At 33.7% G+C, this 25,935-nt stretch overlaps 1 protein-coding gene across 4 annotated transcripts in view; it reads right to left on the bottom strand.

Moving 5' to 3' along the window:
• Positions 1-25,935, bottom strand: part of LOC136040664 (cytoplasmic aconitate hydratase-like) — an 83,629-nt gene that overhangs the window by 43,699 nt on the left and 13,995 nt on the right. Inside the window, exons 2-8 of one of the 4 annotated variants that reach the window (XM_065724952.1) lie at positions 21,772-21,891; positions 19,324-19,484; positions 13,875-14,020; positions 9,497-9,556; positions 6,804-6,836; positions 6,167-6,236; positions 3,770-3,962 (exon numbers count right to left, since the gene is read on the bottom strand). In XM_065724952.1, the coding sequence (XP_065581024.1) occupies positions 3,770-3,962; positions 6,167-6,236; positions 6,804-6,836; positions 9,497-9,556; positions 13,875-14,020; positions 19,324-19,484; positions 21,772-21,886 (778 nt within the window). In that variant the 5' untranslated portion in view covers positions 21,887-21,891. The remainder of the gene's footprint in view (positions 1-3,769; positions 3,963-6,166; positions 6,237-6,803; positions 6,837-9,496; positions 9,557-13,874; positions 14,021-19,323; positions 19,485-21,771; positions 21,892-25,935) is intronic. The other 3 variants (XM_065724953.1, XM_065724954.1, XM_065724955.1) reach the window with 3 other exon arrangements.

Raw genomic sequence — 25,935 nt, 5'->3', positions numbered from 1 at the left:
GGGCCAGTGCCCTTTTTAATGGTCAAAAGTGATTGAAGGGCAGCTAACCCTCCTCCCATGCCCAACATTTCCCCAAACAGTTCAAATCAAAATTTGAGATAGTCATTTTGTGCAACGTTGTTGAAAGGTGCATCTAAAGTATATACATAGAAAGGGTGACCGTATAAATTTTGGAGGGGCTCATTGGATTGGCAATCAGAAGTTCTAGTGTCCTTTTTAAGATTCAGATTGATCAGAGGGTGGATACCCCCCTTCCAAGCCTCGTAATTTCCCGAAATGCATCAGATAGAAATTTTGAGACGGCCATTTGTTGTCTTAGAAACTTTGAAAACAGCTCATTCGATTGGAAATTGAAAGGGCCAGTGCCCTTTTTAATAGTTGATAGTGATTGGTAGGAAACAAACCCCCCTTCCACGCCCGCCATTTCCACAAACCTATCTAATCAAAATTTTGAAATAGCTGGGTTTTTTTTCAACGTAATTGAAAGGTCCGAAAATTATGTCTCGGAGGATGACAACCCCTCCCCCGCCCCACAGCCGTCAGGGAGCATATAAGGTACATATAGAAAGAGTGATCGTATAAGCTTCGAAGGGTCTCATTTGAAAGCTAATCAGAAGTTTTAGTGCCCTTTTTAAGATTCAGAGCAATCGGATGGTGGATACACCCCATGAAGATTAAAGATCTCCATTGAGTCAGGAATGAGCAAAACTGAAAAAAGAATAATCTTTCAAGTGTAAAACTACCACAAATCATTATCAATAAATAAATGAAACTCAAACGAACAAAAATTACAATAAATAGCAGAGTCAAACTCAAAACAAGCAAAAATTAACACGAATACGACTGATAACCCCCATGCCTTCACAAGACCAGGACACAAATTAGGCTTTACTGAAAGCAAAACCTTTGAAAAAGTTTTCACCTTTCTTACTTTCATAAGTAAAAATTATCAAAATCTTTAGGAACAAATTTCAGTATATGTCAATTAGACAGACAATCAACGGCCATTCGTTTTTTTCGGTAGAAAAAAAGTAGATGGTATGAGGGTTATCAGACCTACTCATGTTAATTCTTGCTCGTTTTGAGTTTGATTCGGCTATTTATCGTAATTTCTGTTCGTTTTAAGTTTCATTTATTTATTGATAATGATTTGTGGTAGTTTTACGCCTGGAAGATTATTTGACTTAATTTTTTTTCATTCTAGGCTTAATGGAGCTCTTTACTTTTCTTTGAAAAACCTGCGATGTAGAAAATTTTAAAATTTATCACTAAAAAAGAAAGAAAGATGGGTTTATTAAAATAAATAAACAAAAAAAAAAAAACAAGCAAATGGCCCGAAGCAAACCTTGTTTGGGCTTACAACCTCAGTACACATACAAATAAATACAATACAAAAAAAGGAGCGATAAATACAAAATAACAAATTTTGAAGCAACAACTTAGTTGTTTTTTTCAGCCAACAGGGAAATTACAGCTCAGAAAATTAATTGTTTATGGCCTTTCTTGTATTCGACATAGGCTGTGCTTAAGCATTTCAGTGTTTCGTAAGCCTCAACTGCCCTGGTTAGAACTTGTAACACTGGGAATGATGACACTCAACTTAATTAAGCCACCCCTCGCCTATTATCTTGTTCACCTTGTGGACACATATAAGAATTTTCAAGTAAGAAATAAAAAAAAACTAACACTTGCCTCAATATTATAGCAGTGGATTTACAAAAAGATCTTGACTTAAGTAACTACAATATATTGATATAGTAACTCTTGAAATTAATTTAAGTTTACCCTTATTTAACTAGAACAGTTGCTAGTTTATAGTATAATAATAAATAATCTTGGAGTCGATGTTCTGATTACATGGAACTTTGTTGACGATCTAACTGTCTTACAGATATGTTAGTAAAATTAGAAAGAAACCCAATGGATATACAGGAACAGATATTAGATAAAGCTTTTATTAGGGATATGACAGATAACTCTTTGGAGTCAACAATTTTAACGATGAAATTACATCGTAATTTGGCGAGTTACGCCAATCCCCCTAAAATGTCAATTAGCACTATTAATTTACAGGGTGTTACAAACCCAAGTAATTTAGAAATGACAATTTTACTCTCATTTGCACGTTCAATCTTTGATTGTGTATATTTTGTTTGACATCCTGACATCTCTAAACGAGTAGGATAGATTAGAGGAAACCCAAAAAAATACTGAGCAGTTATCTTTAATGAGGATAAAGTCCCTTATAATTCCCTCCTTCACACAACAACTTCATCATACTTGAGAATAAACCTTTCCCTAAGTTTCGTCATTAGCGCCCTACAAAACCCATGGACAAGTTCCCTTTTACTAGGCATTTCCGAACCCTTAGATCTCACATCAGTCGTCCTGTTCCAACCGATTCTCCATTTTTATCCAATAAATTGTCCACAGAAACATATAGAAGAACTCTAAACTTTCTACCTTCTTTATTGATGTTAAATAAGTGGATCATTTCCCCTCTTTCCTTCCCATTCCTTTTTTACCGCTCATTGTTCAGAGTGAATTTTACTAATCTGGAATTCTATTTGTATAGCCTACTTGACACCATAAGATTTTTATCCCCAATATTACCAAAAAAAAAAAAAAAAAACAAACAGTCTCCCTTCCCTCATACACCATTCCCCACGTTTAGCCCTCTTTGCGTTTTACTTAACCAGTTTAACTTTTTGATCAATTGTATTAGTTTTAATGTTTATGATATGTTAAATTATCTTCTTTTTTGCTGTGTATGTTTTAATGTTTGACTCAAAAAAGCCAATTCGGCCAATCTGGGCTTGTGACAGTTGCGAGTTTCCTCTCCAAGAGAACACAAGGAGTTAAATGTCTAAATGTATATTCCGAGCCTATCCCAATTGACATTCCACATGAAATGTAATTGACATAAATATTAGGCACATATTCCTTGCAATAATAAATAATCTATGTGTTTGTGTTCTGAATAGACGCAACTTCGTTGACGACCTAACCGTCTTACATATGTGTTACTAAAATTACAAAGAAACCCAATGTATATCCTAGAACAGATATTCGATAAAGCTTTAGTAATGATATGACAGCTAACTCTTTAAAGTCAACAATTTTAACGATAAAATTACTCAATTCCACTTTCCCTACCCCCCTAAAATGTCAGTTAGCATTACGAATTTACAGGGTGTTTACAGCCCCAAGTTGTAACATTTCTAGGAAAAAAATTCTTACATATGTTGATCTCTGATGATCCTAACGAAAAAAGATAAATATTTTCAGCAAATAATATATTTTTTTTTAAAAAAACACCATTATTAGTAAAATAAAAAAATCGTATATTATCTTACGATATAAATAAATGTTGTATTACAAATATATGAAAAGGAATATATTAAAAACGTATTATCATACCACAAAAGAGAATTATCTTATTTCAACTACATAACGACGATGGAAAAAATTGTTGAAAATGAAAAAACAATAGCCTACCAAGTCAAAAAAAAAAACATTAGCTGAACCACATAAAAGATGCTTTGCTAGAAACAAAACTAGGATGACATGATGGCAACACTGATCAGTTCATTCTTAAGAAAAAAAAGTAATTATTGCTTCGACAAGGCCATGCAAGCAATTAGTCTATTCATCACTTTGTGCGGTATTATTTTCAGTTAAAGGGAAATATGAATTCGTTACATGGATTATATACTTAAAAATATAAAATAGTAACACAGAGACTAAAAGAACAGAAGATAAAACAAACCACCAACTCCCCATCCGACAATTCCAAGTCCATTAATCATAGTTGTATGGGAGTCGGTTCCAACAACAGAATCAGGAAAGCAAACGCCATCTTTTGTGAAGACGACACGGGCCAAGTACTCCAAATTGACTTGATGAACAATGCCAGAACCAGGTGGGACAATAATCATGTTTCTCAATGTACTGGCACCCCACTAAAATTAATTAATTATAAACGCATATGAACAACTCAAGGTTTGTCAAAACAAACAAAAAGAGCAATACACTACAAGATAATTAAATTATATTACGAAGGAACTGAAAAATACGTGGGCAAAAGCTGCATAATAAGGTAAACGTAATTGCATAATATTTTTTTTTGTAAACCTTCTTCCATAGCGAAAGTGACACCTTAATTCGGATAAATATTATTAGACATAGTACAGACTTGGAAAATCAGCTTCAATAAAAAAACAAAAAGTTGTATAATAGCTTTTTTAAGTTTCTGAGAATTTAACCATAGAATTATTATAGGCCTTTGGATTGGGCTCAAATGGGTATCCTATAAGCACGAAAAGGAAATGAACCGTGAGAAGAAGGGTTCGAGTCCTGGCGTCGCTGGATATTTTAGTTTTGATCGGGGATCCGTGGAGTGACTCTGTAAGCTGAGCCGAGTCTACCTAGATCTATATGAGGAAATCTGGAGAAGTTAAGCAGGGAAGATGTGCAAAAGCACAGAAAGGGTTACGAAAGCACAGGATGGCTGGCCGCCAGCCCACCATTGAACTTCCTGGCTGAACGGCCATAACACGGAGATCAGAAACACCAGTAGGGACTGTAAAGTCCAGTGCCGTATTCTTTACACTGAAGCCCCTCCCCCGCCAAAGCGGATCCAGGGGGTGATTTAAGGGCCATGTGCCCCCCCCAGAATCCCCAAAATTCTACTAATTACAGGATCAGAGTGGCTAAAAATACCCAAGGGAAGCCAAATTTTAATGGGTGCCCCCATCAACATTAATTGTGTATCCTTCCATACCTAACAGCTTTGGGCTAATAAATGTAACCTAAATAATACAGAAAATTTGGTATTTTACCATATTTAATATCTATAAAGATTAATTGCCTTTAAAAATATACCAAGGGAGCACCCAAGGGGATAGTGATAGGGATTTAACATATGCTGACTTTGCACTAGATCCCACTTATCAAATTTCTGATGTTCAGGCAAGCTACTGTATTCATCGAAATCCATTAATTGAATATCTTCAGTGCACTAGGTTGGAATAGCAAAGGAACTAGACAATCCTTAGTATGCACCTCAGGGTTCTGTTTTAGCCCCCTTTTATTCCTAGTATACATCAATGACTAAAACTTTTCTGTAATGAGTCTGATAAATAATGCTCGAGGTTTATCCTTTCCAGTTTTGTTGGATGACACCCAATTTACTCGGGTAGCAAAGACTTCAGCTCATTTAAAAGAAATAATTATCTTACTTTTTCTTTCAGACCCGGCTGGAATTTTTTTGCCTATTGATGTTGGGACTATTTTACTGTTGTTTTTAGTTTTAATTTTCACGCATTTTACTGCAAGTTTCATTTTATATTTATTCATTTGTTTTGCTGAAGATGAATCTTAAATGTGGAGCCGAAATATCCATTTAGTTTCATCTAAGTTTCCCTGTCTTAAAATACTTCCTCGTTGTATGTACAATTAATCCTATGAACCAACCTTTTCTTGTTTGTACATAGGCAAAGACGACCAGATCTTCGTTTAAGGACACTCTTCTCTTTGTAGTCGTATTTCGCTGGAACTTCTGTTATTTTGATTCTGAATTTAAATAGTGAGACTGACTTGTCTGTCAAATTCCACTTCTCAAATTTCTGATGTTCAGGCAAGCTACTGCATTCATCGAAATCCATTAAGTGAATAATATCTTCAGGGTCACTTTCATGTCTTCGATTTTTTGTGTTACATAGAGACACCATCAAGCTTGTTGGCTCCGCCTATATTTCGGGTATAGATACAAAAAAAGTTTGACATTTTCACTTCAATATTTTCATTTCTCTTGCCACCCTACCTTTTCACACTTTCACTTTCACCTCCACGATAGTAGGTGGAGGTCATTTTTACTACGTTAAGGACGAAATGGCAACCCCTTATCTGTATCTGTCACCTCGTCCCATAGCCCGAGTTTGGACTAAATTGACTTGAAGGTCTAAAACTGATATACATACATATATATATATATATATATATATATATATATATATATATATATATATATATATATATATATATATATATATATATATATATATATATATATATATATATATATATATATATATATATATATATATATATATATATATATATATATATATATATATATATATATATATATATAATAGCAACATACCTTTAAAAACTTGAATCTTTCTTTGTTCCTTTCAAACTCCAAGTCTTGATTCTTTTTTAGCGAGTCTGACCTGAAAGAAAAAATAACAAGATTCTTTTTTTTCTTTACATGGTGGAGCTTTTTTACATGGATGAGTCATTTTGCGAAAAAAAATTAAAATTCTACAAAATGTCAGTACAAAAATTTCAATACTTTAAAAATAAATAGAAACTAGACCAATCTTTATTGTGTCATCCCTTCAAAGAATTCCATTATGGCATATTCAGTGATTTAGTAACAACCATTTATAACTTCTTTTTTCTTTGTTTCATTCTTGATGAGATAAATTAATTCTCAGGGCTATTCAGTAGTTACGCTGTGAATCAAACCGAGCCAGACAAATTTATTTCAAAACCTTTTAGAAAGAAATTTTTTCGTTTTCTTATCATAACGAAAATCACCTTTCGAGAACTAAAGTTCACTAAAATTCTTTTTAATAAACTGAAAATTTTGAATATGGCAGTTTTGATTCTGCGTTTAAAAATAAGAATTGTGCTCTAAGCATTCACACGTGCTTTGCAAGTGACCAAATTCCAAGAAAAACATTTCCAAATCCCAAGCATCCCTTTAATATTTAGAATGAGTGCTAATGACTCACCCTTTCCTCGTAGATTCGCTAGCCATAGTGGATCTAGAAGATGTACAAATTAGAAAAAAGGTTTAGATTCTATTTCAACCAATGAAAGAATAATAATAAATAATTTACTTAGCGAGGGAGACTTTGAAATTACTTATTTTGGTTTTCTACTAATAAGTTTAACTCATATCATTCTTTAATACAAGGCTGGGGATTCAGAGTTTGGGGTTACTCTTGCTTCAAGCTAAGAGATTTTTCTTTGCAATGCCACTCCTGCTCCAACAATCATAAAAGAATGTACTGTATCAACGTAAAATTCATTTAAAGAATAAGTAAAAGGAGATCAACAATTTGAAGCATTGGTTTCAAATATCCTAAAGTCCATATAGGCAAGTGTTTTCTCTCTGAAGGGCCCTGATTGATAATGTTTGGTCATTTATTCGTCTTTTATAATGTTTGCAGAGTCTACTTATAATTTTATTAACTCGAGAATTTTCTTGTGTTTATTAACTTTTGTAATATTATTTGTTCGATATTTGCATTTCATAATAACGTACTAGCCTGCCTTCGACCATTCTATGAATCACGTACGTAATCAGGGGTGAATGGGGATTGGGTTCAAGCTCACCTCCCCTCCTCCCACACGCACACAAGAAAAAAAAATTGCACAATATTAACTATGCTTGTCCTCAAGTTGCCTATTTTTAGCGTTTTTAAGATGTGTTCCCTTCCTAGGCCAAATTTCAGCGCACGTGCCAGCAGAGTATAAACAGTCTTTGAACTTTTCCTCGGTAATGGGCAAGGTGTAAATGTGGCAATCACAAATATTGCTCACTAAAGCAATGCACTAAAAACGGAATGGGTTGCTTAAATTGAAAGCTTTATCTAGCCAATTAGTTTTCTATAGATTTGAAAGGAACGGATCTAAAAAAAAAGACAATGTCAACGAAAATCTATTGCATTTTCATGAATAAGACTGACTCATCGTTAAAAATAATCATTTCGAAAAAAAAAATTAAGAAAAAAGGAAAAAGAAGTTTAAACAGTACTTCATTTTTTAATGTTAGAATGAAAAAAGAAAAACTTGTCAAAAAAACTACGTTTTTAGTAGCCTGTAAATAAACCTCTAAGCTTTTGATGAATTTACGGGGCTGGAAAACTATCCTCGCTTGCGATAATTTGTTTGTTTGAAGTTTAAATTCAATGTTTATTGTAAATCCTGTTCGTTTTAGGTTTCATCTCTGAACTCTTTGTAGTTTCGGCTTGAATTAAGTTAGGATTTGCTCTTTACTTTTTAAGGAGAAATAACGTTTTTTAATTTAATTTCTATTCGTTTTTTAATTCTTAAAATTTTGTATATATTAACAGTAGCGTATAGATTAACATTTTGTGCGTATTGAAAAGCTTTGTATATACATCATTTCACCCCATGCAGCGTATTTCTAGGCCTTTCGACTGTTCCAATCAGAATGGCAATCTTGAAATGTCGGTCCGATGTCATGTAGGACTGCAGAGCGCAGAGGGTCTTGAAGCGGTGTAATGTTATTCTATGATTAATTGGACTTTTAGTTTGCGATCCAATAAGCCCCCTCCTTAAGTTTCTAGGATCATCCACCCTTTGACCGGGCTGGAAAAAAGATAACAAGACATGGATGACATTGTGTCAGCGCCGTTATGTTGATTGCGATTAGTAGATCCAGTCTTATAATGGGTTTAGTACGAAAAAGCAGAAACCACCCGATTGAACACAATGGTGGTTGGCAAGGACAAATCTGGAGCAAAATCTGGGGGGAGGGGGGTGTGACAAGGGCACCAATGACCCAGATCTTGGTGGGGGGCAATGTGACAAAGGTGCCAATAATCGACCAAATAGACAAATTTATTCTAAAAAGAGTGAAAAAAGAGCGAAGGACGGTGCCAGAAGAAATCTTGGGGGACAGGGCCCCCTGGCCTCTCCCTGGATCCGCTAGTGGTTATTGGAAAACGTTACAAGATACTGTGCTGATGGGCATGACAGGACACCATCTGGTTTCCACCGAAGTAAATTAAGTAAAGTATTATTAATACAAGTGCCAATTAGTTTGTGTTAATTAGTCACAACTTACTTCACATATATTTGTACATTAGTATTCATTCAAAGGTGAGGTATAGACAAATAAATAGTGTGTAGAATTAACTTTAAATATGTACACTTTCCCAAGCTGTAACATATTTTTCTAGTCTCGAGGCATTACTGACACCAAGAGGAATTCACCTTTCCCTCATTTCCCCATGTTTTCTGACATTGGTAAAAAATTTATATACACATAAATAAATTCATATATATATAATATATATATATATATATATATATATATATATATATATATATATATATATATATATATATATATATATATATATATATATATATATATATATATATATATATATATATATATACGACTACATAAACTACTTGTCAAACTTGAAGGTAGTCAACAGTAAGCCCGTGAAAGGTATACTATCGAAGAAAGTAAAAGAATTCCTTTCACCCTCAAAAAGAAGAACAAACTACAGAAACTCTAATTCAAATTCTGATACCGAAGATCGATTATGCTAACGTCAACATCAAATTATGCCAGCATTCAAGAAAAGCCAAACTAAGGAAGAGACAAGCAATTAAGGATAACAAAAAAGTTTAGGATGCAGAACAGGATATTCAGGATACTAACCTACAAGGATGGTCCCAGCGAATTGTATTATCACAGCGGGATTTCGGAGGCTCGTGCCACCTACCGACAAAAAAACATTTGTCAACTATTTGATTCTTTAGAACCGAAGAATATATACAAACTTAGGTAAAGAAGTACCAATAATGTCGATTATTGACGAAAATCGTAACCAATCCAACAGAAGATTTCAAGGCAATTAACAGTATTGTCATTTAAAGATATTTCGCTAATTACAGTGGACTCTGGACTGAGAAACACACAAATGTTGATAGTTATTAAAATCGAAAATAATTTTACTGGGAAACGAATAGTTCAAAAACAGATTTTATCTCCCCGTGAGTGTCTTTTTACTTTATATTAGAGCATCTTATTTGCAAGGCTTAATTTAAGGAGCTTAATTTAATTAAGTTAAAGTATATAATTAAGTATATTAATTAATTAAGTAATTAAGTATATTATTATATTAAGTAAATAAGTATATTATTATATTAAGTAATTAAGTATATTAATTAAGTTAAAGTATATAATTAAGTTAATTTAATTAAGTTAAGGAGCTTAATTTAATTAAGTTAGAGCATTGCTTAACTTAAGGAGCAGACATCTGATAACAATATTCGATACGTCTTTGGATAGTAAAATTGTATGACAATTTTCAACTAAAGCTAATCATGAATATAAAAAACCGTAATAGTTTATAAAACAAAACATTTCATAAATATTCGAAATTACTTTTTTGTCCCCTATTATACCCATATTGCTACTTCACATATTTAAAATTAAAACAAGCTACTACTTGGCAGTCAATATCTCTTTTTATTCATACTTTCCTTTACCCCCTTGTTGCATATAATCTTCAATGAGTCCATATACATTACAATAGCTAATATAAAAGTCTAGAGGGCTTTAGCTCACTTGAGAGACGCTTCTCACTTATGAGCAGTTTAGAATCCAAATTGATTTGGCCCAGAAAATTGACTTTATTACACAACTAGTACAAAATTATTCTAAGTAAAATTTAGTTTGGTCTTAAATAATCATAGAAAAAAAAAATCAATACTCAATGTCGATCTTAAAATAAAAAAGAAATCTTCGATGTATTAGGAAAAAGTTTTTCAAATGCACAACCTACAATCATTTCGCTAGAGAAAACCTCTTTTTTTATTGCTCTCAACACAGAGAGAATAATTAATAGCTAATCAATTTTATTTTATACGTTTAATCGACAAAAATGTGAGAAGTAGGGTGAAGAAAAAGAAGAAGTAGAACTCTGAGAGGTAGGTTGTGTCATTGGATTATGACAGGATTAAATTTTATCAAACTAAGGAGTAAAAATTTATCGTAATAAATTTCGCTGTTACGCCTAAAGGCCGTATCCGACATTTTCACACGGTGGTAGTAATTGAAAAAAGCAGATTGCTGAGCAGTTCTCAGAGAGGATAAGCCAGATAATCTAGATCAGAGAAAGAAGGTGCGAGTAACATGGATATAACTGAGCACTTTTACTTCTCCTGAGCACTTTTACTCACACAATCAGCTGATTTCTGACAATCAGATTGATATTAGAATAAGTATCTGGAAAGATTATGTTAATTCCACTTTTGACGCCTTAAGGCTAGCTAGCACTGCACACGGTTAAAGAGATCACATATGGTCAGTAGCTCCCACTATAAGTTGGCAAATTTTATACGTTTTTCAGTAGGTATATCCTGCTTTTTCTCACGGCTGGAGGATCAAGATTAAATTTTCAGAAAATTTTCTTGAGCGGGGGGGAGTAAAGGGACAATTAATCTTGTGTTTGAAGGAAGAGGCTATATATTAGTTTTTCTCTGATCTACACAAAATAGCATAAGGTAGGTTTCTACTTAATAGGTTTCTGCTGTTGTCCAATAGAGTCAGCAAGTAAGTCAGGATTTAGATCGTCGTTACACTGAGTCGGGACTTAGCTGGTTTTTTTCAGTGAATTATAAAAAATTATGGCTAAAAAATTATAAAAATTATAAATTTGTTTATAAAAAAATTATAAAAAAAAAATTATGGCTAGTATAAAAATGTCAGTGGCCAACCCGACTGAATATCCCTTGCCTCAAGAATATGTGTAATTTTTTCGAAGAATTTTAATAGTGTATAAGTTACAACTTGTGAATAATATAATTCAAATGGAACGATGGATTGAAAAAAAAACGAAACTAAGGCCTGTATTATTCAATTTTACAATGGGGGAGGGGTCTTGATTAATCTCAACAATTTAAACGGAATTGGTAAATTGATTATACCCCCCCCCCCTCCCCTTCCCTGATAAAAGAACACCGTTTTGAAGTTTCTTGAGTAGTTCTCAAGACAATTAATAAGGTTTTAGTTTTTGAAAATGTGTTATACATTTCTCACTTAGAGTAGTACTGGGTATATTTGTTAGGGAGCTTTTAATACAAAAATTATTTTTGATGTATTTTCAAGTTCATCTCTAGAATATGTGTCATCGTCTACAGAAAAACAACCTCAAGTCACTTTCTTCAAAGTTTTGTCAATTTATTCAGTTACTATCTTTTATTTATTCTTTTTAACATAATTTATTTATCAAGTCACTGCAATTTACATTATCTCATGTTGCAATGTTGAATTAAATAACATTCCAGTTATTTGATTAATCTAAACTAAAAAAAAAAAAAAAAAAAAAAAAAAAAAAAAAAAAAAAAAAAAAAAAAAAAAAAAAAAAAAAAAACAACAGCAGCTATTAGCCTACATGTTTTCCTAGCTATTTTCTATTTGAATATCAGATACATTAAACTGCTACACTATCTTTTAACTTTTAATGTATATCTATATATCAAATAAACTATTATCGTTCCATTACCGTAAAAGATGATGGTCCATAAAATAAAATAAAACATCTGTCTAGTGACTATTACAGACACATATTATTCAAAGAAGAAAAATGAAATGATAAATTAAAGATAATCGGGTAAAAGAAAACCAGAGGCTTGCATAACAATATCACAACTTTTAATGCTTAGTTTTCGACGAGATCAGGACAACCCACGGATTAGCCCCTCGCTTCCTCACCATCATCAATAATCTTGCAAAATTGCTGAATAAAATTTCAAACATTGAGGAAAATTATAACCAAAAAGTTCAAACCTTGTTGACAAAGACTGTTTTTTATGTTAATTATATAAAACTTATCCCCGGTGAACTTACTTTATGTCCGTGATATGTGAAAAAAAAGAAGATAATGAAGAGAAGAAGGAACAACAACAACAAAAAAACAACCTATTTTAGTCTCTAATATCTCAAAAAGGCTTTTTTGCATGTCGACTAATGGTCCGCGAAGAGCAGGTACCGATCTCCTGATTCTCTGCCTTCGACTGGGAGTACTTTATGTTGTACATTGTATGATTATCCGATCCTTTTTGTGTTTCCCCTCAGATATCTCTAGGTACTCATTTAAAACTGGATCGACTCTAGCTGAGCTTAGAGAGTCACACCAATGACACCCGTTCCAAACCAAACAATATGTGACACCAGGAATCGAACCCCTGCCCTTGCAAACACAGAACTGCAAGTCCAACGCGCTAGCCACTCGGCTAGTACACCAAGCCAGTTTTTGGTTGCTAATTGAAAACAATTATGTAATATATATACAGAGAGTAACGACTTCTCTGGAGAACTTTTAAGAAGTCAGATGATTTTAGGATGCCCACAAGAGAGCATATATTTTTGTTCCGTTTTTATACACGAAGCCTAAAGGCACTTTAGAATATCTTATTATGCAGATTGCATAGTCAGTAAGTTTCAATAAAAAGTAACGGGTTATACACGTAGTTCAAACATAACATGGGGAAAAGAGTTGAAACTTGCAATTTCTTTTATGGGGAGGGGTAAGAGTATCAAAAGATTTTGTGTTTTGGAGAAGGGGAAACTATTTCCTTTAGTCCTAGTAAAAGAGTATATGCTGCAGTTTGTTTTTCTTTCTTGTGCCTAAAAAAAAGGCAAAGGATACGGCATTAGACTTTACAGTCCGTACCGGCGGTGCTGATCTCCGTTTCTTGGCCCTTCAGCCAGGAAGTGCAATGGGGGGTTGGGGGCCAGCCATCTTGTGCCTATCGTTTCGAAGACGCTTTGACTAGTACGAAATAATGCTGCAAGTTAGGTAACTAATGCTGATGGTGAACGAAAGAGGAGACTAAAAGGAATTGATCTGTAGGGTGGTGCTGAACTCGAATATGGGCGATTGTGTATAAGTTTGACGCATTTTAAAAAGACACTATTCTCTTGCCATTTAACTAGGAAATTCAACATTACGAGTAGTAGAACACCAGATGTCTTCCTAACAGATGTCATAAAACATAACGACAAGAAATATTATTAGAGGTCAACTAACCTTCCAGAAAAGTCAACTTGTATAGAATGATCAACAACTAAATCAGCAGGACAGATGGGGTTGACTTTCATTGGATCTCCTCCAAGTCTTTTAACAGCATCTCGCATGGCAGCAAAATCAACAACCGCAGGCACACCCGTAAAATCCTAAGAAAATATTTGGTAAAAAAGAATAGGATTTATATAAACTAGACTGTACCCAACACGTTGTATCTACAAATTTATCCAGCTCCTTGAAAGGTAACAACTAAATCAGCATGAAATACTTTCTTAACTCCCCAAATAAATATAGAAGGAAGAATATACACGCCCCAACTTTAACCCTACGGACGGAGATTCCAAGGGATGGGGTTAAAATCACAAGATCATATTTTTTGGCATTAAATTTTGAAAAAAAAATTGTATTGGAATACAATTTTTATTGGAATTGTATTGGAATATTGCATCAATTTGCAGACTGGCGTATATTAATGATAGAACAATTAATCAAAATTGGGAACCAAACAATCTGCGACACTGCAGGTGTCAGAATCGGTAACAGAATCGAGAAAACGTTTCAGTTTCTCGAAATATTTCCAATGTAAATTTTATTTGCATTATAAGAAAAGACTGTGTCCTAGGTCTCAACAATGTCAATACTTATGTACTTTTTCCTTACGATTGAGGTGAAATCTATCGATACAAATCATAATTATATGAATTCGCAACCAAATTTATCATTTCTGTTAGGATTTAGAACAATTCATTATTTAAAACTTTTTTTTGATAAGACAAAAGCATAATCTGTATAGTTCAGATTTGTTAACTACAAATGAAAGTAGAGTAACACTTGACTTTATGAACTTATGTCCTTTTTCCTTAATCCTTCGAAAACTGGTGCTGAATTTGGTTTTTATAGAGAAATCTATTACAGTATAACACCAAACTATTACTTCTACAAACAACTCCCTCCAGCACCGGAAGGCAACACAGCTGTGCATGCTACTCCACCACCCAAAATTATCCAAAGCTTCGCTCTATATCTCTTCCCCCAAAATCCCATTTCCTTTAAATACTTTCCTTTTAAGCAATCCACTTGATCAATTTTGCCGTTACTGAACATGTCCTCTTCATACCCCCCCCCCTTTAATCCCAGTGAGTTATTTTTATTAACGTCAATTTTCAAGCCTATTCTTTTTCTCTGACCTCTCAAAACCTCCAAAATACATTCATATCGCTAACATTTTTGCCTAAGATACTAAAATTATCCGCATAATCTAAGTTAAGGAGACTTTCGCCATCCTATTTGATACCATGTTCTCCAACAGCCTTTCCCACGTTAATCCAAACGAAGTCCATCAAAATAACTCATAAAAGCGGGGACAGGACACAACCCTTCTTAACTCCTGATTCCAGACTGAACCAGCTACTAACCTTACTTCATACCTTAACAGTAGCAACATTATTCCCACAACAACATTGTGGTATACAAGGACAGGGCCTTTACTCGAACTTTTCCTTCAGCTGAATCTGATGCCAGTTCAAAATTCATAAACTGAATACTAAAAGGGTCTGAGAATTCAGGTAGGCCTACTTTTTAGACATTAATCTAAGAGTATGGTCGACACATCCTCTCCTCTTCTTAAAACCATAGTGCTCTTCTCTTAAAACTTTATATACAGCATAGAGATGCTATATCATCATGATAAGTAATTTACTTCCAACAGATGCTAAGCTACTGCCTCTGTAATTACCATACACACTCCTATCGTTTTTCTTGTATAGGGATTTAATTAAAGTTTTCGTAAAAACACTAGGTAATTCCCCTTTTACTTAAATTTCGCTAAGTCTTCCATAATTTATCTCTAATCAGAAACAAATTTTGACGGGAGCAATCGTTAAACACCCCCCACCCCAGTTGTGAGAGCTCAAAACAAATATACAAAAGAATATTCAAGGGTGTGGATAATTTGCCAGGGTCTAAGTTCACAAGAGCTCCCTGTATATGTGCCAGTATACTCGGATCTTACTCTATATATTTTGCAACCATCCATCAAACATAGCCAATCACGTGAGGTCATAAAACGAGTAGTTAGAGTCAATGCTTCGTCGAAGTACTTTCACGAGCCCATTTGATTTCCGATCATCACAAGAGAGCAGGCCCTGTTCTATCTCACGCCTCAGAGATCGATTTGAAACTTCTATAGAGATTTTTTGAGGATTAGGGAGGTAATATGACTTATATTTTTATTTAGGGGGCAAGATATTATATGGCAGACAACGTAAAAGACAGCTCCCCGCCAAACTCTTCTAGACATTTTCCAAATACGCTTGATATTTTTTTCACTATGTTGTTTTATGTGAACCACGGTTTCTAAAACTGCATAATGGCTAATTGGATCAGTTGATAAGACTCCATTACCTAACAATTGTCAAAAACCAATTTATACTCCAATTTAAACAACTATTTCTCGTCATTCCAAGTGAACTTCAGCAAATTTAAGGAAGCAGTATTCTATCTTATTTTGAAATTTCATTCTGCCGGGAGCAATATACATTGTGCTTTCAATATTTTTCATCAGCCCCATTGAGGTTTGTGGGTACTGTAATCCTCCTACCGTTGTTTCTTTTGTTCGCATTTCCCCTGTTCCTCAATCTCTGCTTTTCATCCAGATTGTCAAACTCCTTTTCTTTTTCCTCTAGCTTTTTCTCAGCAATTTTCCCTCCCTTTCCCCATTTTCACTACCGTTTTAGTTTCTGCTTTAGGATATCTTTTTTATTTGTGCGTGCTTTGTGATTTTATGCATTTTAGAAATATCAGATTTCGGTATTTCTGATTTTTGTGTGTGTATTTACGTGCGTTAATACATTTTTAATATGTAATTAAAAATGTAAGAGGGAATCTAAAGAAAAATTTAAACTCTGTTAAACCTCCATTGATTAAGAATTGGAATCAGATATCGTATCGATTGTGACTAAGAGGTAGTATCAAAATTAGAATAAGAATTTAAGAAAAATTCAACATCTTCTCATCACTATTACACAGTATATACAAATTATTATTAAACAATAAAGCAAAGACAATGAAATAACTAAATTTTCATCAATTAGATTCATCAGAAAAGTTGTTACCGCGTAACATAAAAGTTTAGACACATTTCTGCTATGTAGTTAATACTAGCCCCTTTAATGTTATCTTTATTCATTGGCTTTGTTCTCATTCTTTAATTGTTCTTGGTGTTTAGTCATCAGCTTCCGAATTTGATCGATTTTATTAAGCCAGACATAGCGATGGCTATTTGAGAAATAATCCAAAGAATTAAATACAAGAAAGCAGAAGTCTCTGCATTCTATATAAGTATCTCATTTGTTCTCTGTTAGATGAAAACGGTAAAAACCATTCAATCAATAGACTATAAATTCTCTCAAAATACCTAAGCTACAGTCAAAAGTGCAACACTTATGGTCAATTTAGCTTATGTCTAATTCTAACCACTTCAACAACCAAAGCATAGCAGTATATAAGAGTACATAGGGATCATTCCTGTCCCCACAAGATGAGTGTAAAATAAACTAAAAATAACTTCGGAAATAAGGGTATTATGGTGATCAAACAGTTCGTGGTAACGAACTGTAGTAAGGAGCGACCCGGCTCAATAGTAACAGAAACTCTAAAAAATGGAATTTTGATACCAATACCTACATCAAAAGAATCGCATTTTAATGCTGATTTTAAATATATAAGTTTCATCAAGTTCAGTCTTACCCATCAAAAGTTACGAGCCTGAGAAAATTTGCGTTATTTTAGAAAATAGGGGGAAACGCCCCCTAGAAGTCATAGAATCTTAACAAAAATCACACCATCAGATTCAGCGTATCAGAGAACCCTACTGTAGAAGTTTCAAGCTCCTATCTACAAAAATGTGGAATTTTGTATTTTTTGCCAGAAGGCAGATCACGGATGCGTGTTTATTTGTTTGTTTTTTTTTTGTTTTTTTTCTTTTTCCCAGGGGTGATCGTATCGACCCAGTTGTCCTAGAATGTTGCAAGAGGGCTCATTCTAACGGAAATGAAAAGTTCTAGTGCCCTTTTTAAGTGACCAAAAAAATTGGAGGGCACCTAGGCCCCCTCCCACGCTAATTATTTTACCAAAGTCAACGGATCAAAATTCTGAGATAGCCATTTTATTCAGCGTAGTCGAAAAACCTTATAACTATGTCTTTAGGGACGACTTACTCCCCCACAGTCCCCATGGGAGGGGCAACAAGTTACAAACTTTGACCAATGCTTACATATAGTAATGGTTATTGGGAAGTGTACAGGCGTTTTCAGGAGGATTTTTTTGGTTGGGGGAGGGGTTGAGAAGAGGGGGATATGCTGGGGGAACTTTCCATCGATAATTTGTCATGGGGGATGAAAATCTCCATGAAGGGAGCGCAGGATTTACTAGCATTATTTAAAAACACAATGAAAAAATAAATATGAAAAAGTACTTTCAGCTGGAAGTAAGGAACATCATTAAAACTTAAAACAAACAGAAATTATTACCCATTTGAGGGGCTCACCTCCTCCTAATACCTCGCTCTTTACGTTAAAGTATTTTTAGTAATTTCAACTATTTATTCTACGGCTTTTGTGATTCTGGGGTAATTCTTAATGAATTGGGACAAAATTTAAGCTTTAGTGTAAAGAGCGAGGATCTGACAAGGGGGCGAACCCCCTCATATATGTAATAAAAATATGAGAATACAAAAGTTCTTTACGTAAGCTAATTTATAAGTTACGTAAATCTCTTACTAATAAAAATATTCGTAAAAAATTAAAAGTTCTAGTTGCCTTTTTAATTAACCAAAAAAATCGGAGGGCAACTAGGCTTCCTCCCCCGCTCTTTTTTTCTCAAAATCATTCGATCAAAATTATGAGAAAGCCATTTAGCCAAAAAAAAAAAAAAAAAATGAAAATTTCGTTTTAATTATTCCTCTGCGGAGAGCCAAAATCAAAATATGCATTGATTCAAAAACGTTCAGAAATTAAATAAAAAAAAACAAGTTTTTTTAACTGAAAGTAAGCAGCGACATTAAAACTTAAAACGAACAGAAATTACTTCGTATATGAAAGAGGCTGCTTCCTCATCAACGCCCCGCTCTTTACGCTAAAGTTTGACTCTGTCTATCAATTTTTCTTTTTAAAACAGTAAAAAACTTTAGCGTAAAGAGCGGGGCGTTGATGAGGAAGCAGCCTCTTTCATATACGAAGTAATTTCTGTTCGTTTTAAGTTTTAATGTCGCTGCTTACTTTCAGTTAAAAAAACTTGTTTTTTTTTTATTTAATCTTTTTAAAAATCCATCCCACCCTTTCCTTGAAGTTTTCTGAATCCCCATTCCTTCCCTTGTAAGACTAAAATTTATGTATTTCTGCTTTTACAACAATAATCTACCCAAAGCCCAAAAAGGTGGTGTATATATCCAAACCTGTAGTATGACTCTAGATGGCTTGAATGAGATCTCTGTTTCTTTGAGCTGAATATCATTCCAATCAAGAATTGTCTCAACATCCTTTTTGGTAACATGAAATTCATCACAATTTCTGACAGCTGATTCTAGCAGTACTCTTATGCTATATGGAAGACGATCTAAAAGAAAAGGATTAATATATTCATTATTCATTCATATAGCACTTTGAACTGCTGCTTTTAATACATATCAGGAGCGTCACCTAGGAAAAAACCTCCGGGCCCTTACCTCCGAAATATTTCGATTGGATAATATTGACTGCTACTAAAAAAAAAATTGACACAGTATTCAGCCATCACAGGTCAACAGATTGGCAAATATGTCTCCGCTTTCCCATCCTTTTTAAGCTTCTATTTCGGTCATGTCTGAAGATATCCCCAAAGTTGTTGCGAGGTTTTTGATAGCCTCACCTCTATCTAATCTAGGGGATCCGTCCTTTGTCATACCCCCCCCCCCCTGCAGACTACTTAATAGAACTATTCTAGGGATGTTTGCCTTTGAACTTCGAGCTAAATCAGACAAGCGTTCAATACTACTTTCCATAGAATTCCGCGTATTCTGCTACAGAAACACATATGTAAATTATTCTGACGTGAAATAAAGCACATTGAAAAGGTATTATAACACAAGTAACCCACAACACATCATTAGATCACACACGGGGAAGAGGATTAAAATACTGAAGAAGAAAGGATCCTCCAATACAAATGCTTTTGAGATGTATCTTGTACCAACAACAGCATAATCACTACAACAAAACTTACAAGCCCAAACAATTTTCTAAAGGAATTGCAATTACCTGCATAAGGAAGAGAGAGGAACCATAACATAGTTTCGAAGGAACCAATTGGAATTTTTTAGCCAAACACTTTTGTTCTACCTCTTCCCCCTCACTAAACCTGGAAAAACGCTGGATCTTTTACCATAGGATTATTTGAAGATGATATGCAACCAAGCTAATCAAATTTGTCACCCACTTCCAGTTCTCTCACCATTCATCTTGTCAACATCTATCTAAGTCTGTTGCAATTTATACAAGTGACATTTCGTGAATATTGCTATTTTAAAGTGACATTTCGTGAGCCTTTACGAGACTGAATAAGGAAACCTCGAAAACCAATCCTAGACTGAGTAGCCAACTAATATCTCTAGACTTTAGCTCTCATGTTAAATCAGCAATAATCATCTTTAGTCCTCTTCTAGTCATCAAAAGAAACCTACCACCAGTCCTAAACAAGAAGTACACCCTCACCTGGCCACTCTAAATGCCAAATACCCAAAAACAATCTTCTATGCTAATTCGAACTATTCTAGAATACAAAGAAGCTTTTTCAATATAATTATTTTCAGAAGAACTTTCTCGTTTTATAGAAAGGACAGGACTTCAAATAGAAAAGACATCAGTTTTGCAATTTTTAGCAATGCCTTAATGCCTCATTTTCTTCTTCCAACTGCAGATAATAAAAAAAAAAATTTAGACACAGTAGGTATCTTTGTTTCCCTTTTCAACAGTAGGAAATTGGCCTAAGTCTTTCTAATATCCTTGAGATGACTCTAATATCTAGAACAGTTTATATGACGAGACAAGAGATCGAAATAGTTTTATTGTTGGAATTTTAATGTTCTAGCCCTTTCTAGGATATTAATCCACCTTATAACAAAGCACGAAATAGCCTGGAAAGAATCCCCCGATTAAATTATTTACCCCCTTTAATCTTCAAGATAGAGATACAATATTCAAATAATATGTTATTCTAATCTTGGCTATCTTGGCATCAAGGATCTGGGACAAATTTTCAAAACCTTCAAAGTGGTTCTAGTGGTTATGCATATATATATATATATATATATATATATATATATATATATATATATATATATATATATATATATATATATATATATATATATATATATATACCACTTCTCAAACTGTGAACATTCTTTTTAAGCATCCATATTGCTACAACACAGGATAAAATTGAAATAAAATCTTGAATCACTGAAATTAGGTCCATCTAGTTTATTATTCCCAACACTAAACACATACCAGCTTACAGGCAGAGATGTCAATATCTTGGCAAAATACTGATGCCAACATGTTCATGGGGGGCAACGGAATTTCCCTGAACGATTCAGGAAATATCGCCGTTAAAATTACTGGTTTTTCTATATATATAGATATTTTTACCAAGTCAAACTGACCTTTTTTCATTAGTTTAATATCATATTTTTATTTTTTTTTTGCAAGAAGCATCACAATTTTACTGATTCGCTGAAAACATTGGGAGAGGGTCATCTAATCCTTACAGTGGACTGGGGCGTAATATAATTACATAGACAATAACCATAATGAGCATTTCAATCTATATGCTAAATATAACCAAATTAATTTAATGAAAATACCATATTTTTCTGGAGATAAATTTCGGCAGTTATAAAACTTCAAGTCTTCTCCATTGACCTGGAATGTTTCAAACAAAGTGTTATAAGTATGATCCATGGTTGGGCCAGAAAACATGTAGTCTGAAAAACAGAAAAATAAGGTTATTTTCATGTTGTGTTATCATACCAAGCAAAAAAAGGTTAGGACAGGTTAGATAATAAATAGTGCAGACTCTGGCTCCCTTGCTCCTAAACTTCCACCTCAACTGATTTTTTTCAGAGAAAATAGTCCCAGTGGTAGCAAAGCACTTCATAGTGCCTGATTCTTTACTTTAGTTTGAATCAAACTTAAATAGAAATAAGTCATTGTTCTCATTAACTACCAGTATGGCATCACACAGGTAAGAACCATGTGGAAGAGGGAAAAGAGGTAAAAACTAATTTTAGGTACATTTTTTTTTCAAATCTGGGGGACAGAGGTATGTCTAATCTTTGCCAGTGATACCAATTCATGAAATTACTGGGTGGGGGCAGGGTCTATTTTTTATTTTTAAATAAAGATTAAAGGGTTAAATTTTCTAAGTTTGGGGGTGAGGGGGCTTTTCATTTTTTTGAATGAGGACACAAAGAAAAAGTTATTTTCAAATCTAGGGATGAGTCCAAACACTATTTTCCACTTTCATGTTTCAGTGTGCTAACTACTTTCTTATTTTTCATCATTAATTATTTGGTTAATTTTTCCTTTTTTGTATAATTATCTTTTTTACATAATTTGATACCCTTGGTGATAGCTAAGGGTATCACCACTTGATACCCTTTTTTATGCTCTTTCTAAATATAATAATTGCTTAAAGGACAAATACCATTTTGAGTCCTGAAACGTATCTCATTTTTGTCACCACACAAAAAAGTGATCACCAAACACTTTTAAAATTGGTTAAAACACACTATTTGTTTATGAATGAATTATTCAAGAGCAGACTAATATATTCCAAAGGCATTGATCTATACCAATTGTAATACCAAAAAAAATTGGATTTGTAAATATTATCCAGAAATGCCGAATATTTTCCTGGTCTGTATAAAAGGATGCACTTTCTCTCCAATAAACTTTTAAGTAACAACAGAAACAGAAAAAGCAAGCAAAAAATTATGGATTGCTTTACTTCTACAACATGACAGGAGATAGATGAAGGTGTAGATAATTATAGGCATGGTCTAGAAAGTGTATAAAATATTACTGTATGGTTCTTTATCAATTTTTTTTAATTGCATCATATCTAATTGTGATGGTTTGCATGTGTATGTATCTAGAAGCAACTTCAATTGTATTTTAACAATGGTGCCAGCATTGATTTTTCAGGTGTATTTTTTTTTCTTTTAGTAATTACTAATTTATGTTTATTGTTTTAATTAGTCATTGTTATTTATTCAGGCATGTTTTTTTTTAAAAGGAAGGCAATCTGTTTTTAACTACCCAGTTTTTCCATCTGCTCTCATTATGCTACAGCAGAGTTATTGCACAAAATGGGTCCTTTTATACAGACATTAGGAAAATGCTTGGAATTGTAGAATAGCTTTTGGAAAATTAAAGCTTTATTCAATTAAACTGTACGTATTTGGAGTGAATCAATCCCTTTGAAATATACTAATTTGAAATAATGAATTTAATAACTGATTGCAAGTTTCTAACTAATTTCTTTAACCTTAAATTATAGACTAAAAATTGACCAGGTATTTACTTACCTTTCAGGGCCTCTTTAAGGGATCAAAAAGGAATTTGTCCCTGAAGCAACTACTAGATTTGGAAGGACCATAAAAAGTTTCATGTAATGTGTTCAATTTCTTTCTAGCTAAATGGTGGAAAAGGGGAGATGTTTTTCACTACCCCTTTTGCCAAGTGTCTTGACTAATTTAAAGTTTCAAGCAAATAATAGTACAGGACTAAGAAACTGTGAAAACAATTTTATGTTTAATTTATCACTTAAGTTTTTATAAGCACCTGAGACTGAAAAACAGTAATAGAAAACAGGAATGGCAGAGGCAGGTACGCGAGAACACCTTCCTGGGGATGGTTGAGGCTCTGGATTTATTCATTAGGGCCATAGACATAGTCTAGGTTTATGCCTTGGGCTTAGGCCATTTGATTGAGCCGATCTTCTTCTTTTTCAGCAGGCGGGGGCTTTTCAGTCGAAACTGTTCAGCCCTTTCCTTTTGTCTCACTCTGTGAAATTACATAAAAAAACTAGTTTTTTTAATGAAAGTAAGGAGCGACATTAAAACTTAAAACGAACAGAAATTACTCCGTATATGAAATGGGTTGTCCCCTCCGCAAACCCTCGCTCTTTACGCTAAAGCTTTTAATTGTTTTAAAAAGCAGAATTGTGGCAAAGAGTCAAACTTTAGCATAAAGAGCGAGGGATTGCAGAGGGGACAACCCTTTTGATGACAAAGACTAAATTTGATGAAACTTATATATTTAAAATCAGCATGAAAATCTGATTCTTTTGATGTATATTTTAGCATCAAAATTCCGTTTTTTTCGTTTACTATTTTCGTTTACGTTTTTTTCGTTTACTATATAAGTTTCGTTTACTATTGAGCTGGGTCGCTCCTTACTACAGTTCCTTACCACGAACTGTTTGATGGATAGAGCTATGGAGTTGATGTGTCCTTATTTATCTTGTATCTGCTCAGATTTCTTGCAGTAGAACTTTTGATACTGGGAGTTGAATTTTAAGAGAATATGTATTGAGTTTTGTACTCTGTGTACAAGTATGGTCAGCAAGACTCTTGGCTGATAGTGAAATTTTGTGGTATTTGAAGCATTCTAACATTTTACATTGCAGGGTATGCTGTGCAGACGTCAGCATATTACATTCAAATAGGCAATGATCAATTGTTTCATTTTTAAGATTACAAGACCTGCAAAGGGGGAAAGAGGGAACTTGCCAGTTGAATTAGGGAACTGATATGAAAACACCTGAAAATTAAGCCCATTTGAGCCAGACCAAATTCTATGATAAATCTTGGAAAGGTACTTACTGGGGAAAAGTAATAGGGTTGGATTATTATTATTTATCAGTACCTATGGTAGTCTCTAATGGGGGTTGGTCTCCCACTTGACTGATCAAGCTCTAAAGTTTTTTTGCTATTTCGTCTGCCTTATCGTTACCAATTATACCCAAGTGGCTTAGAATATACTGGAGATGAGTTCTTATACCTCTTGAAGCGAGATTATCAATAATCCTAAGACAAATAAATGTGTCAATATTCATCTTATACTGAGAAACTGAAGAAACTAGCTCTAGGCTTGATAAAGAGTCAGAATATATTATAACATTTTTAAAATTAACAGTCATAAATTCATTAACCATGTGGAACTCTAATGCCATGATTATGGCGTTTAACTCGGCAGACATTGCTGATGCATTATCATGTAATCTCTTGCCTAAAGCAACATTATGGGTTGGAATAAACCCTCTGGGGGGGGGGATGTGTGTGCGATAGATTTTACTGGCACTGGGAACTTCTTCTGGGTACTGACATATTCATTTGCAATGCCTCTAAACATAGATGGATTTCTTAACCAGTTATGCAGGGTATGAGAATCATTGGCTTCAATTTTTGTAAAGTAATTAATTAGAAGAAATCTTCTTCTTTCATTTATTGGAGATAGTCCACTCTCTGTAAGCAAAAACTTAACATTTGTTGGTTTCCTAAGACCAAATATGAGACGGATTATATCATTTTGTGTTTTTTCAATTTTTAGCATATGGGTCTTTGCACAAACACCATAAACTATGAGGCCATAATCAATATGGGGTTGTATATGTGATTTATAAAATTGGAGTAATGTTTTCTCATTAAAGCCCCAAAGTGTGTCTAGTAGTCTTTTTATTATTCTTATTTTTCTATAGCATTTTTTTTATTGTGTTTGTGATATGAAGGTGGAATTAAGTTTTAGGTCAAGTTTGAGACCTAGATAATTAAGTTGATTGTCCTCTGGAATAATTATTCCATTTAGAGCTAGCCTTGCATTAAGATTATTTTGCTTATGGTGGAATTGGATGATATTGGACTTGGTGGGTGCAATAGGTAAATCAGAATTTTGAGAAAACTTTTCAAATTGGAAAAGTGCTTTTTGCAACTTTGAATGTGCAATCTCAAAGGTGTTGCCAGTGG

Source organism: Artemia franciscana, chromosome 21 (genome assembly GCF_032884065.1).
Source record: "Artemia franciscana chromosome 21, ASM3288406v1, whole genome shotgun sequence".
Taxonomy (NCBI): Eukaryota; Metazoa; Arthropoda; class Branchiopoda; order Anostraca; family Artemiidae; genus Artemia; species Artemia franciscana.
Note: the sequence above shows the minus strand (reverse complement) of the source record. Positions and strands in the feature narration are given on the sequence as shown.